The 15,953-nt window shown below is 39.0% G+C and overlaps 2 protein-coding genes across 4 annotated transcripts in view; one reads left to right on the forward strand and one right to left on the reverse strand.

Moving 5' to 3' along the window:
- Positions 1-7,238, forward strand: part of LOC132827668 (splicing factor U2AF 65 kDa subunit-like) — a 54,406-nt gene extending 47,168 nt beyond the window's left edge. For all 3 annotated transcript variants that reach the window (XM_060844302.1, XM_060844303.1, XM_060844304.1), the window contains exons 10-11: positions 4,474-4,722; positions 6,742-7,238. In XM_060844302.1, coding sequence (XP_060700285.1) covers positions 4,474-4,722; positions 6,742-6,873 — 381 coding nt within the window. In that variant the 3' untranslated portion in view covers positions 6,874-7,238. The remainder of the gene's footprint in view (positions 1-4,473; positions 4,723-6,741) is intronic.
- LOC132827995 (protein phosphatase 1 regulatory subunit 7-like) overlaps positions 6,992-15,953 on the reverse strand; it is a 57,671-nt gene continuing 48,709 nt past the window's right edge. Inside the window, exons 14-15 of the mRNA XM_060844848.1 lie at positions 13,664-13,730; positions 6,992-7,445 (exon numbers count right to left, since the gene is read on the reverse strand). Of these exons, the coding sequence (XP_060700831.1) occupies positions 7,391-7,445; positions 13,664-13,730 (122 nt within the window). The 3' untranslated portion in view covers positions 6,992-7,390. The remainder of the gene's footprint in view (positions 7,446-13,663; positions 13,731-15,953) is intronic.

Here is a 15,953-nt window from a genome sequence, read left to right on the forward strand (position 1 = left end):
ATTTATTCAACTTCAGCATCACTGTAAAGCATTCTGTTTGCTGTAATATGGGGTTGGCTGATTCTAATCTTGAATGAGCTTTGAGATATGGTATAACATGGTACTGAGAGACAGCAGTGCTAACCACTGAGCCACTGTGCTGCTATAGATAACCATAGAACATTGAATATAACACAGGAACAGTCTGTTAGGCCAGCTATATCTGTGCTGAGCATGATGTCATTCCAAACCAATCCCAGGTTAACCTGTTTCTGACATCCTTACTGTGTCATAATTTATTTCTGCTTTGAAAACCTATGGTATGGATGCCTCATTCCCAATCACAATCATGTAACTACACTTATTATCAATCTCATTTTCTAGCCCTGAGTCCCTATATCCAGGAACTACATGCCCATGCTCAGCTTTAGTTTATCATGCACTGTGATCAGAATTGTTTGGTATTCTCACTGTCATCCACCTTCACATCAAGTTTAAATGATTGAACACTGACACAGTGGCTCAGTGGTTGGGGTGGTTAGCACTCTGCCTCACAGTGCCAGGGATCCGGGTTCAATTTCAGCTCGGGTGACTGACTGACTGACTGTGTGGAGTTTGCACGTTCTCCCCATGTCTGCATGGGTTTCCTCCAGGTACTCCAGTTTCCCCCCCCACATCCAAAGATGTGCAGATAAGATGAACTTGCCATGCTAAGTTGCCCATAATGTTCAGGGATGTATAGGTTAGGTGCATTAGTCAGGGGTAAATATAGGATAGTTGGGGAATGGGTCTGGGTGGGTTGCTGTTCAGAGGGTTGGTGTAGATGAAGGGCCTCTTTCCACAGTGTAGGGATTCTATGATCTATAACAACCAATAGTATGTACACAGATCAAATATTGTTTGGGTGCTAGCCGATATTTTGGTGTAGCTATCCCAGTTAGTGCAATCAACAATTGAGCAATTATTAAATGAAGCTTGAACTAAAATTGATTGTGTTAGTTTAATGTGACTGAGCAGTATCTAAAAACTGTGTCTATGTGACATGTTGCCACTAATATAAAGTGTTAAGTGGAAGTCATGTTTTCTCAAAGAAAATTGAATGACCTTATGTCTAGGTTTGGATTTGAGGGTTGCATTGGCTGTTTAATGTTTCTGTTTAGTTTAATTACTAACTTCATATCTTATACCTCCTTGAGTAATTATAAAATTCAAAGTGAAATGTTTAAGAGTAATCAGATTTTCTCCCTTTGAGATACTGATTCTCTGTTGAATCCAGATTGCATACACCACTGTCAGCCTATGTATTCAAAGTTTGAGAGAAGATTTGTAGCTCAGGCGCTCATTGTTGTGGTTCTGTTCGCCGAGCTGGGAATTTGTGTTGCAGACGTTTCGTCCCCTGTCTAGGTGACATCCTCAGTGCTTGGGAGCCTCCTGTGAAGCGCTTCTGTGATCTTTCCTCCGGCATTTATAGTGGTTTGAATCTGCCGCTTCCGGTTGTCAGTTCCAGCTGTCCGCTGCAGTGGTCGGTATATTGGGTCCAGGTCGATGTGCTTATTGATTGAATCTGAATCACAAAACATATGAACAAATCAACGGCTCATCCATCTCTGGACTCTGAGCAGAAGCGGTAATGCAAAGATTAGAACAAACAGTCTTACCGCAAATTCAACCCAAACTCTGGGTCAGATATGTTGATAACACCTTTGTAATCATTAAAAACACAAATAGAGAACACACACCAGATCATCAACGCCACACTCACAGGAATCCGATTCACTAGAGAGGAAGAAAAGGACAACCGACTCCCATTCCTAGACGTGATGGTTCAGAGAACACCGAACGGAGAATTCACCACAAGGGTATACAGGAAAGCCACACACACAGACCAAGTCCTGAACTACGAAAGCAACCACCCCAACACACACAAAAGAAGTTGCATCAAGACACTATTCAAAAGGGCCACAACACACTGTAGTACACCAGAACTGCAAAAAGAGGAAGAAGAACACCTATACGATGTATTCGCCAAAAACGGATACCCGCGCAATTTCATCAACAAATGCCTAAGGGAAAGACAACAGAACGAGGACATGCCGCAACCCAAAGGACTAGTCACACTACCATACATCAAGAGCATTTCCGAACTGACAGCCAGACTACTGCGACCACTAGGACTCATAACAGCACACAAACCAACAGCCACTTTCAGACAACAACTCACCAGAACGATGGACCCAATACCCAGCATGAGCAAAACCAATGTAGTGTACAAAATCCCATGCAAGGACTGCACAAAACAATGCATAGGACAAACAGGAAGACAGCTAACGATCCCCATCCATGAACACCAACTAGCCACAAAAACAACACGACTAGCTATCCTTAGTAGCAACACATGCAGATGACAAACAACATGAATTCGACTGGGACAACGCTACTGTTATAGGACAAGCCAAACAGAGAGCAGCCAGGGAATTCCTAGAGGCATGGCACTCATCCACAGATTCAATCAATAAGCACATCGACTTGGACCCAATATACCGACCACTGCAGCGGACAGCTGGAACTGACAACCGGAAGCTGCAGATTCAAACCACTATAAATGCCAGAGGAAAGATCACAGAAGCAATTCACAGGAGGTTCCCAAGCACTGAGGATGTCACCTAGACAGGGGACGAAACGTCTGCAACACAAATTCCCAGCTCGGCGAACAGACCCACAACAGCCTATGTATCATCTTAACCAAGTATCTGTAAATTATGGAGTTAGCAAACTTTTCAATTTGGAAAAGGGTTTCTGTTGTGGCCAAGTCTGTCCTTCCCTGAAGACTAACAACTTCCAGTCTGAAGGTTTCAGTTGTGCTTGCTGAAAATTTGTCATCAGTGAATCTTGACATGTTTCGTGGCTCTGTATCACCTTCACTTGGCAAACAGTTTCATAATAGGGTAGCCCCCTGACCTCAACAGTACAGCTACGAGCTTGATTGATGGCTTCTTGCTGGACTATGGTAACTGCCTGGATATCATTTAAGTAAGAGCGTGCTATGGATGTATAGAAGAAATATTTGTGCCAGCTGCTTGCTAGACCAGCTGAATACTAATCATACTCAACTGCTCCTTTTAAACATTTTTGTTTTCTGCCCTCTTAACATGAACCTGAGATCTCTGCCATTCCATATGACTAAGCATTAGTAATGCATGAGCTACTGAAATGTTGATTTCTCCTTGATAGAGTCATTCATTTTGAAATTTTTTTAAGAAGATCAAATAGCCAATTATTTAATAATAAACTAGCCATATGGCACTGTGTATTTCAGCTGTTCATCCAGGCCTGCAAGTCAACTAAGACTATTTCAGTAGTCATTTTACAGCACAAAACATCAACTTCTTATACTAATAATGCTCTGGGAAAAATGTTGCTGTGTCATAGTTTGCTGAAATTTAGTTTGTTTTGGCTAACACCCACGAATGTAATACTTTGTGAAGTTTTACTAGAGTAATACCAGGGGTGCAGGACTGCAGTTTATAGAAAGATTTGAGAAGCAGGGATTGATTTTCTTTGAACAGAGAAGGTTAAAAGGTAAGCTAATAAAGTTATTTAAAATTATAGTGTTTTGATAGGGCAAGTAGTGTGAAAATAACTCCTCTGGTGAGTGTTGTAACCATCCATCATAGAATTGAAGTTATTGGCAAAGGAATTGTAGGGTAACTTAGCTCTTTTGCACACAGTTATTACGACCTAGAATCTGAAAAAGTAATGGATTCCATCCAAACTCTGAAAAGACAATTGGACCTGTAATTTAAAAGGACTAATCCACAGCTGGCACAGAAATGGTAAACTGAGTGCAAGATTCAAAGTCTCTTGCTCTAATTTGGATTCTGTGATCTTTATTGTATTAACCAAACTCAGTGCATTTTCTTCCAGTTGGTGGTAAACCTTTCATGTGTCCATTGATAATAGGTGTAAAATACTCTCTGGTTTAAGCACGTGGTTTAGGCTTGACATACTATCATCTTGGTATAACATTAAACCACAGCCTCATTTGCATTCAGAGACGTTAAGGAATCCACAACACTTTCATGAAGACTATTGAAGTTCTGATCAATTGTATTATCTCAACAGAACTATAAACTGATTACCTGGACATTCATCACAGTATAGATTGGATTTTTTTTCACACAATTGATTCCAGATTAGACTGCATGATCACTACTGTTAGCAAAAGTTGACATATGCCATCAGGATGCTATTGTTTTATTTCTAGTGTCATCTTATTGTATTTTATTTCATTTTATTTTCTACATCCATCATGGTTATCTGGCATATTCAGCAGCAATGATGAAGACTTGCAGGAATGAAGGAACCTTATTTCCACCCCCCCCCCCCCCCCCCCCCCCCCCCCAAAATCATAAAGCTATAATGTGGTGAATTTGTAGCTGCCTGTTTCAAGAGAAAAACATTAATTTGCTGCAAATCCGTTGTTATCTGTTGCAGAGTGCCATTATTCAAACACCAGTTACTGTGCAGGTGCCTGGCCTTCCATCAATGCAAGCTCAGAACACGGGGCTTCCAACTGATGTGCTGTGCCTGTTAAACATGGTGTCACCAGATGAACTCATTGATGACGAAGAATATGAAGAAATCCTGGAGGACATCAGAGAAGAGTGTAGCAAATATGGGACTGTGAAATCTATTGAAATCCCACGACCACTGGATGGGCTAGAAGTGCCTGGCTGTGGCAAGGTAAAGGCTCTGTAGAGTCAGAATAAATCAGAAATCTCAAACCAATAAGCTACTGTTGAAATTAGACTTAATTCTGAATTAATTGAACTAAATTACTAGAATTCGAGTATTTTGGAGTTACCTTGGATCTCTGAATTGAGCCAAAGATTTCTTCTACTTTGCTCAGTCTAACAGAAACAAAAAGAGGAATCTGAAACCTCAAAATCCTATTAAATTAACATACACCTATCTGACCAATTGGATTGGTTGGTAAATTCTTGCCAGGGAGATTCTGTTTCTGATCAAGTGCTTTGTTGCTCTTGGCTCCCACGTCAGACAACAAATTGTTTCATCTGGGAAGTATGTACGTTTTATTATCAAGGCTGGATTTTTTGTCATATGTTAAAAAACATAAAATCTAGTTCTAACTGAGAGTAGGATGCCAGTACCTAACCTACTGTTCCCACACCACCCTGACTCTTTCCATGATGATACAATTACCAGTGAAACAAATAATTCATAGATGTTGTATTACATACAGTTTGTCTGCTGGTCAGATTACCAGGGAGGCAGTGTGTGAAGATTACTGAACGATTGATGGAGATAGAAATATTGAAAATAGGAGCAGAGCTGGACCTTCAAGCCTGCTCTGCCATTGAATATGACCATGGCTGATCCTCCACATTGATGTTTGGTAGCAACTACAGGCAGCCACTGGGTTGCAGTTTTAGTCATAAAGTCATACAACATGGAAACAGATCTTGTAGATCTAACTCATCCATGCCGACCAGTATCTTAAATTAATGCAATCCCATTTGTCAGCACTTTTTTCCATGTCTTTCTAAACTCTTCATATTAATGTACCCATCCAGATGCCTTTTAAATGTTGTATTTGTAATCATCTTCCACCACTTCCACAGGCAGTTCTTTCCATACGTGTACCACCCTCTGTGTGGAAAAAGTTACCCTTGGATCTCTGTAAAATCTTTCCCCCCTCAACCTAAACCTATACCCTCAAGTTTTGGATTTCCCTACCCTGGGAAAAAGACCATGGCTCTTCACCCTATCCCTGCCCCTCATAATTTTATAAAACTCCTATCAGGTCACCCCCTCAGCTTCTGATGCTGTAGGGAAAGTATTCAGCCTCCCCCTATAGCTCAAACCCTATAACCACACAAAAATCCTTGTAAATCTTTTCAATCCCTTTCAACTTTCACATCTTTGCTATAGCAAGGACACCATAACTGAATGCACTGTTGCAAAAGTGGCATAACCAATATCCTGTACAACTGCAATATGACATTCCAACTCCTATAGTCTATGAACGGACCAATAAAAGCAACCACCACTTTGACTACCTTATCTGTGACTCCACTTTCAAGGAACTGAACCTGCACAAAGGTCTCTCTGTCCAGCAAAGTGTTAAGTTTTTCCCTGATTTGCCTTTCCAAAATGAGTACCTCACACTTATCTAAATTAAACTCAGTATGTCACTCCTCAGCCCATCTGATCAAGGTTCAATTGTAATCTGAAATAACCACCATCACTGTGCACTATGCCACCAATTTTGGTGTCATCTGCAAACGCTAACTATTCTTCCTATACTCACATCCACATTATTTATATAAATGACAAAGAGAAGTTGACTCAGCACCACTCCTTATGACATGCTAATAACTGCAAAGACCAGTAAGGAGCACCTAGAGAACTTGGACATAGTGCTTAGACGTTTCTTCCAGACAGGCATATGCCTTCGAAGGGAAAAATGTGTGTTCTAGCCACCCCAGATTACCTACTTTGGTCAACAGAATTGACAAGAGTAAAACTAAAGGAAATCTTTCAAGTTTTAAAGAAAAGACCTAACTAAAGACTGACTTTTTGTCTGTTCTTTCTGGACCACTGAAAAATTAAGCGTTTAGTGCCTTAACTTATAATTCAAGACAGAGACTTTATTACAATGCTGATTTGCTTTTTTGTTGTTGAGCCTCAAGTAACCAGCTTATTTTATTTAATTGTAAACTTTTTTCTTTTTGTAAACAGATATTTGTAGAATTCATCTCTCCTCTAGACTGCCAAAAAGCAATGCAAGCACTAACAGGCCGAAAGTTTGCCAACAGAGTCGTAGTTACCAAGTACTATGACCCAGAATTGTATCACAGACGTGACTTCTAACAACACATACCAGATGCAGCCAACTTGCTGTCTGCATTTATGACTAAAAAGCTTTGTTTATAGCAATGACTAGATTTGTATAAAACATCACAGACTTGGGTCAGTTTGTAGTAGTCAAATTCAGTTTATTTTTAGCACGGCTGTCTTGATGTTGTAAGTGATCTGAATGATTTTGGGTAAAGATCCATGTTTCAGGAGTTGTGATAGCAAGAGCCTTGTAAATTGAATTGTATCTTTTTTATAGTGTTGGGCAACATTTTTTTCAGCTTACAGAGCAAAGTTGTGTACGGACTGTTTCTGCCAGTCTAGTGAAACTGGTATGAGCATTATACCTGGTTTCAGTCAATAAACTTTAAAATCAAAAATTGGTTTTACTGGTTGTACATCATAGTGCAGGTATCTGGACCAGTAACAATTGCTTCCTCCTCGGGCTTTGTGTTTCGGCTCTCTTTGTTGTCGTTGTCCTGATTGTAATTAAGCAAGCAGTTTCGTTGAAATGTTCCATCTGATGGTCGTGCTACTTTTCAAAGTGCTGGGCGGCAAATGATCTGGCTTCTTCAATTCTGGAGCGACTGTATACACAGACAGTATTTATTAATTATTACAGGACTAGCTCTAAAGCTCGTTTGTACTATAAAGATGTGGAGGCAACTTCAATTCTGTTTCAAAAGCAAATTTGCAGTTCCAGAAATACAATTGTACACAAACTGTTTCTTTTTTTGCATTGTCTGTATATCTGTAAACTACTTTTATACAAAGAATTGATTCACAGCTTTGCTACACAATGGGAGGGAGATTTCTCTTATCTATGGTTTATAAATGTGAGAATAGATGAAGTTACAACTATAGTTAATACAATTGCAAACAAGGAAAGTATCCAGTAAAATGTAGGCAGTGAAGGATTAATGTGGAAAGCAACTGTGTAGAAAATGCTAATCTATCTTTGCAGATACAATATAATTTAGCAAAAAAAAACTATAACCCAATTCAACAGCAGCAATGGGATAAATGTTTGTTCAATGCCATGTGGAGGTGGATATTTGCACAGGTTGTGTTAATACAATGGTTCTCAATTGGTGGGAATTCCTGAATTTGTCATCTTATTTCACTTAAAGCATTTATGGATACATGACCAATCTGCCACTGGCAGCTGATCTGTTATTTACATCAGCCCTGGGAACAGCAATACAAATACTAAGTAGTACAAAATTAAACCAGTAGAACCAAAGAATATTTATTCTCTCAAATTGGATTGTCTTTTGCATCCAGTTATCTGTACTGCTCTTGGAAGTATTTGGAATATTACAATGAAAATGACAGCACAGAAACCTCTTTCAATCCAGCTAGTCTGAGTTGGTGTTTCCCCTTCTCACAATTAATTCCTATCCCTTGTGGCTCATTTTCCTTCAGACTGGATTAATCAATTCTTGAAATTGACAAGTGGGCAATCTTATGTAATTACTAACTGGGAAAAAATGCAAGTAAAGAATTGGTAAGTTCTGCTAAGTGGCATGACATCTTGCTACTTTTGCTTTTTACACTACACTGAAGTAATGTTTAGCACTAAGGTGATAAATATTTAAAGTCTGGTTGAAGATTTGTAGCTCGGGTGTCCGTTGTTGTGGTTCTGTTCGCCGGAAACTTCCAGCTCGGCGAACAGAACCACAACAGGTGATAAATATGGAAATCTATCCTGTGGTTTCTGCTTTTAAATGCTCATTCTGGGGATAAGTTTTACTTGTCTGTTTCAAAGAAACTGTCCTCTCATTCCTTCATTTGCAGAGGCAATTTTTGTCTCATTCCTTCAAAATTTTAAACATGTCTAAAATCATACCATAAACCCTTGTACTTGTGAGTCTTTACTATTTCTATTTTCTCCTACCAGGGACAGTAATGCCTCAACACCCTTTCTATAACGTAAATTCAGAATCCCAGCTGTGAACTTTAAATGAGTTTATATAGATTTACCATTATTCAACTTTTATATTCTACATCTCTTGACACAATATACTGTTATTGGTCATTTTTAATGGCCTTATTCACATACAGCTACTGATTGAGCAGTATTGGTCAGGATACAATCAGCAGCACAAATAATGTCATATGGTCAATATCATATTGCTGTTTGTGAGATTTTGCTTGACACAAATTCACTGCTGCATTCCAACAAATGACCACACTTTAAAAAGGTATTTTAGCTATAAAGTGCTTTGAGAAGTCACATGTTTTTCTTTAATATCTTAGGAACTTTACCCTTAAATATTGTTCCACATCGCCAATCTTTCATTATTCAAAGTCTAACTTTTTAAACCACAATACATTTTTGTTTCTGGTGAATGAAATTAGTAAATGATGAGACAAAGGAACTATGGCATAAAAAGAAAGCAGGTTTGACAATTGAAATCTGAGGGTAGGTGTCATTGTCTTGAACCTGACTGAAGGTTTGATTAGAATCCGCAGTAGGAGTTCACAAGGTGAAGGCTAGGGATTGGCTGTTCATTGATTCGCGATGTGGCAAGTAACCAACAGAAGAACACTATATACACAAACTAGCTTTGATGAATTTTAAGTGCAAAGGGTAATGTTAAAGTTTCAGAAAGTGGAAACTCACTCAAATGAAGCTGTGAATGATTACATTCCTTTTCTGTCTTGACACCCCCCCCCCCCCCCCACACACACACACACACTTCTTGCAAACAATAGGAAAATGAGCAAAAGTTAATTTTGATGCTTTTGAATTAATTTAAACCTGTTGCCATGTTTTGCCCAGCAAGTTCCCATTTTTAATTGGGTGTTTGTAATTTTTAAAACATGAATTACATTTAAGCAGAACCTTTCTCCAGTTTCCTGACAAGCAGCAGGATGCTGAAAATCATGACCTGTGACGAAGATAACCAAGCAAAATGTTGTTAGGTGGCATCTCACACTACTATTCCAACTGCAGACTTTCTTGAAGCCATCTGTTCTTTTCAAGTGAAAAAGGAGAAAGCTGGTTCTGCAGCTATGGAAGGAAAGAGGGTCAGATTTTTGTTTGGAGGGTGGAACTGGGTTCAGCAGAAATGGAGAACAAGTATCCATTCATTTCTTGAAATGACCACTGCTTAACAGCAAATGAAACATGAGTGAATGAGATGCTTTGGTGAAATCCAGTTTATAAATATGACATACACTCAAATATTGCCAAGTTGAAGCTGTTTTGGGTAATTTGGGTCATGCCTTCAAAATGAACTAATTTTTTCTCATGCACACTTTTGTTTCACTGTATAAATGTCGATTGTGATTCTAAATGTACAAACTACAGCATAATCTGTGACAGACGAAGGTAAGTGAAATTAAGTCAACAAATACTTGCAGCATATTCAATAACGATTTATGTTGAATGAGAAGATAAACTAATGGTAACATCACCACTCAAGGTGATTTTCAATCTCTGTTTGATTGCTGTATTTGAGAATAGTACTTTGAGTTCCCACAGTTCACCGAAGCATTTCACTGACCAATTTTCATCCAGATTGCCATAGTCTTAAATTAAATGTGTACATTTGTGTATTCTGTGTGCTTTCTTTTACATGTAGCAGAATTAATGGCAATGCTGGTGTTGGACCTATATTGTTTCTGGTTGATCCCTTCATCACTATATAAACATCAGGAAAATGCTTCATATCACTCTGATGCATGTATGTACCATAACAATCTCGTGTTAAGAAACATTAGTGCTCACCAAAAATGCTGAATTTGTACATAATTAAAACCTTGTTTGGATAACTTACATGCACCTGTGGTTATTTAGCAAGCTAGAATCATTCTTTGTGTTGACCTAGCAATGAATTTACAATGTAAATTCCTCCTCCCCACTGGTGTGAAAACTTCATTCTTGTTTTGCACTATGGATCCTTCAACTGAAGTTTGACGTGTTACAGAACAGCAATCAACTTCTGTAGTATTCTTTGTAGTAAAACCAAATATTCTGTGCTGGTTTAAAATGACAATCAATTTCCTAGAATTTGCCATTGTTTGGTGTTTCAACAAAATTACTCCTTTTATACCCAACTTTCAATACTACACAAAGTTCAATCACTCCATTGTTGCTTGCTTATGGTAAAAACGACTGCAGTTTAGTCCAAACTTTCCATACAGATTACTCTTCTTTGCTCCTCCATTACCAAGGTCTCCATTCCATGACACTACAGAAAGCTGTTTGTTAGTAACCCGCTGTTTTACTCTAGTTTTAGTAGTCTTTGTCTGAACAGTGGTAAAAAATATCACCACTTGCCATTTTATTACAAATCATTCTTTTACCTGTGGTTCATAGGAGAGTTCTATCATGTGAGTTGGCAGGTAATCCAAAAGTTGATGAGAGAAATTGAGGTTGACACTAGTATAATACAAAGGGCTGCACTGGCAAATGTGCTATTTTTACAATGAGGCATTAATAAACATACCCCATTCTGTCCTATCTGTTAAATTCCATAGATCCTTTGGTCTGATTATCCCCTGCATGGAGATAGCAAGAAGGGCAAATACTTGGGTGAGTTGTCCCTTGTGAGATAGTGGCCTCATCTCAGCAACTGGGGGGACCTTCCTGACTTGTGACCAGTTAAGACCCTTAAGTCACTTCTGGGCTATGGTTGCCATCACCAGCTTTTGTCTGTCTTCCCTCCAAAAAAAAATGGCCAGAGTTCCAACTGGGAAATTTGCAGGGTAGGGGGAAGCCTCCATTTGTGCCAATCATAAAAAGATGGGGTTGAGGTGACCCCCCTTCCTCGACCCTGCCCCCTCCCATTGTGATCCATAAACTTGCCTTCTCACCATTTGACCTCCTGAAGTCTTGGGCCTAAAAACTGCTGACCTTTGGTTTGCCTCTTTTGGTGACGCAGGGCTACACAATCGATGCTGATGATTCACCACAAAGTTTATCAGTTACCTCTTGTGTGGCTGACTGGAGCTTGATCTGGCAAGCTTTCTAATGTTTTAATTTAACCTATTTTTCTAATCAGCCTATTCAGTGCTGTTATTAGAAACCTCTGGGGCAGGTGGGGTTTAACCCATGCTTCTTGGTCCAGCCTTATAGTCACCCATTGAACCCTGGCATTGAGAGGCAGCAGTGCTAGCTACTGTGCCACCCACTGTAGTATGCTGGTAACCTACTTCTGTAGTCTGTCAAGCCTTCTCTAAACTGTGACCAGACTTTCATAGTTCTCCAGCTGCCACCTAACGAATGACTAGTAAATGACTACTGCAACAGAGGAGCTATTAATCTTGTCCATTATTTTTGTGGGACTATGCTATGTGTGAATTAGCATCATGTTATTTCTATTAGAACAGTGACTGCATTTCAAAAGTGCTTAATTAGTTCTCTAATGCTTTTGGGACAGCCTCAGGTTCTGGAATGCCCTATATAAAACGGAAATCCTATTTTGCATTCTACCAGAGATTTTTTTTAAAAGGTAGAAACCTGCAAATCTTACTGTGTAAAAGTAGTGAGGATTTGGGTTCAAAGGATTCAATCAATCGGTGTATGGTGTTCAAGCAATTTGCATCTCCAGTTATTTGGTGCAATTGTAACTAATATTTTTTTCCTGAAAAAAATGAACTAAATCAAAATCCAGCATCCTGAAACACTTTTGGGAATAGTGAAGGGAAATTTAGAGGATTCACAAATTAAATCCTCTGCAAAGGTGACTGATTCCCTGAACTCTTCCTAAGAAAGAAACTAAACTTGCATTAGAACTCAAAACCCTGATGCTTTCTGAATTAAATTTAAAAATGTTGCTCAATACTAGATTATTTTGAGTTGAAAACAAATCAAATGGCTTTAAATGTTGTAACACCAACAGTATGGGCATTAATTTGTGAATCTTCCCAATTTGCAGATTATTAGAGCTGAGAAAGTTTATGCTTTCAGATTTGGAAGTCTCCATAGTTCATTCATGTCAACGAAACTACAAGAAGTTATGGATATAATTTCTCTGAACTTAAATCACACAGCAGTTTCAGCCTGTTTCCCCAAAATTATATGTGGAAGATGTAAGATTATTCAACATTATTAAAGAAAATCTACAGCTTTGTGTGAATTTTAGTGTCATATTTAGACTCCCAATTCCAACTGTGTATATCTTTCCACCTCTGTAACATCATCCCATTTGGTCCTTGCCATAGCTTAACCTGTTGCTGAAATTCTTATCCATGCCTATGCTATTGCTAGACACAACTACTGTAATTGACATGTGCTCAGTGGCCTATGTTGCCTTGTGCATTGAAAGATTTTAAAATTCTCATCCTTGTTTTTAAATCTCTGCCGAATTTCTACATTCCACTAATTATGTCCTCTTGAGCATTTCTAAATCATGCCACCATTGGTGGTCATACTTCCTTTATTTTTAAGAAACGTTGGTAGCCCCTCTTTGAACATACTTTGTGGCTCAGTGTCAAGTGCAACCTTGTAATAGTCCTGTGATTAAATGTTTTTAATCAGAAATGCAAAATAAATCCAAGTTGTAGAACATACATTTGTTGATTTTTAAGTAGGTTGAAGTGCTTTAGCTAATCTCTGTCCCTTTAACAACATTCCACTGCAAAGTTAGTGAAGAAGTTATTCACAGTTACAGAGACTCTCACGAGTGACACTGAATGATGCTTCAACTGAAGCAGTCAGGAGAGAATGAGAGAGAAAGCCAAACAGGAGTTTAGAAAAAAGAATTTGACCCAGGAACAATTGCAAAGCTTGTCTGGGGAAGAATCTAATTAGCATTAATATTAGGTTTTTCTTGCTCAAATATTGCTGCCTTACCTCCTGCAGCTTGTTTCTGGGCGGGACCCATAGCCAGGTACGGAGGTCAGTTTGGTTGAAGCTGTATCTGTAGGTTCATCCACAAACAATATAATTAACCACTGAGTAAACTCCAAACTATTTAAAAATATGTTGTTGTTTGGAAAGACCATTTATCAGGATATGATCCACTATTCAGTGTCCATTAAACACATGCTTCAGAAGATGCACAATATATGCCTGTGGATGTATGGAAAGATCCTAAGACAAAAGTCATGCAAGGCAACAGGTGCCCTGATCAATATTTAGCCCGTAATCAATGTCACTAATGTTTGGCTATTGTTCCCTTCTGTAGTGGGACATCATGGTGCATTTAGGTAGCAAAGTATTTAATGGACTGCTTTAGGCCACCCTGATGTCATGAAAGGTGTATAAACTAACTTCGCTGTTTGTGAAATATTGCAGTTGTTTTATACATATTAATTAGAATTAACTAATTGAACATGAAGAAGAATGTGATCAGGCACAAAATAAATACAAGTTTTCCTCAAATTTGCAGGCTGGGAGGTGAGAGGTCTGGTTTAATGGCAGCTAAAGGCTGCTATCTTGGGATACTTTGAGGAGTAGGAATAACAGTGGCTTAGCTAATGGGAGGCAGATAGTCAATGATAGCATGAACTAACTAATTATTATGTGGAGGTGCCAGTGTTGGTCTTGGGTGGACAAAGTCAAAAATCACATGACACTGGGTTATAGTCTAACAGGTTAACCTGATGTGTGATTTTTGACTTTTAACTAATTATGAAGACATTTATTTAACCCATAGTTCCCAGACCACATGGGGAGACTACCAGATACATTTTGGTAACCTCCCCTCTGGAAACTGTATTGGTCTTTCCTTCTCAGGTGGAGAGAATTCAGAAGGCTGTGATGCCTGCCAGTTGGAGCACCTCTATTCCGGGTTGGAAAAGAATTCTCAGTAGGAGGACGATGATCCAGTGGCTGAAATCAAAGATCCCACTTTCTCCAAGCTCTCCTCCTGCTTGAGGCATAATGACTGTCAGGTTAAACCACTACTAGTAATGTCTCCCACTCTCTACTGAGGGAGAAGGACAATAGTGATCGATCTTTTACTCGGGAGTTGGACTTGGTCTAACTTTTCCTAAAGTAATTTTTCAAAATTTAATTATAAAAAATCTTCAGGTGGTTCTAGAGACAGAGGGTTCCAGGAGTAGAGGAACTGCGCAGAGAAAAATTCAACTTCCTAAATAATTCTTTTTGGAGACTGCCACAATGGGATTTTGCAGGGTCAACATGCACAATTCCCATCTATACTCACAAAATGAGTGTCTAGCCAGTACAAAATCTGTCCCCACTATGTATAAAGGGAGGAAGTCACTTGTATGGATGACTTAAAGGGTTCGTAACTAACTGCATGGTACGATAGAGTACAGAGGAAAAAATAATGGGAACTGGTCAGAAACATTTGGCAATAATCTTATGGATTTTAAGGTACAAATTGACTGGAAAATCTTGGTGAACAAGAAAAATAGATTAGAATGGAGCAGAACTTTTTCAAGGTGGGCTGAAAGAGATGTGGCAATAAAAACCAATGATTATTCCAATGTTGGGAATCAAAAAACAGAAATTGCTGGTAAAATACAGCTGGTCTGGCAGCATCCATGGAGAGAAAGCAGAGCCAAAGTTTTGGCTCCAGTGACCTTTCTTCAAAACTATATTGGATGGGCAAAGGTAGTTGAGATGAGTTCTCCAACATATTCTGGAGCTTATGAGCAAACCTGTAATTGTGCAAGGACAAGATTAATTAATAACGTCATTGCAAACCCACTTCTAGGTGCGAATAATCGCAAAGATTTTGAGGGAGGAGAATGTCCAAGACTAGAAATTTAAATTTAAAGTAAGGCTGGTTCTGATGGCATAAAAGCAAATTAAGGGATGCCACTAAACTTAGTTTAAGCCATTAGAGATAAGATGGCAGACATTTTGGTGGATATTTCACAATACAATATGGAGATATTTTCCAACAAAAAGGGGGAAAAAATCAAGAGGAGGACCTGTATCAAAGTTAAGTTTAGATGAGATAACTTACAGTGTGGAAACAGACCCTTCGGCCCAACAAGTCCACACCGACCCACCGAAGCGCAACCCAACCATACCCCTACACTTATCTCTTCACCTAACACTACGGGCAATTTAGCATAGCTAAATCACCTGACCCGCACATCTTTGGACTGTGGAAGGAAACCGGAGCACCCAGAGGAAACCCATGCAGACACAGGGAGAGTGAGTT

Source organism: Hemiscyllium ocellatum, chromosome 25, assembly GCF_020745735.1.
Source record: "Hemiscyllium ocellatum isolate sHemOce1 chromosome 25, sHemOce1.pat.X.cur, whole genome shotgun sequence".
NCBI lineage: Eukaryota > Metazoa > Chordata > Chondrichthyes > Orectolobiformes > Hemiscylliidae > Hemiscyllium > Hemiscyllium ocellatum.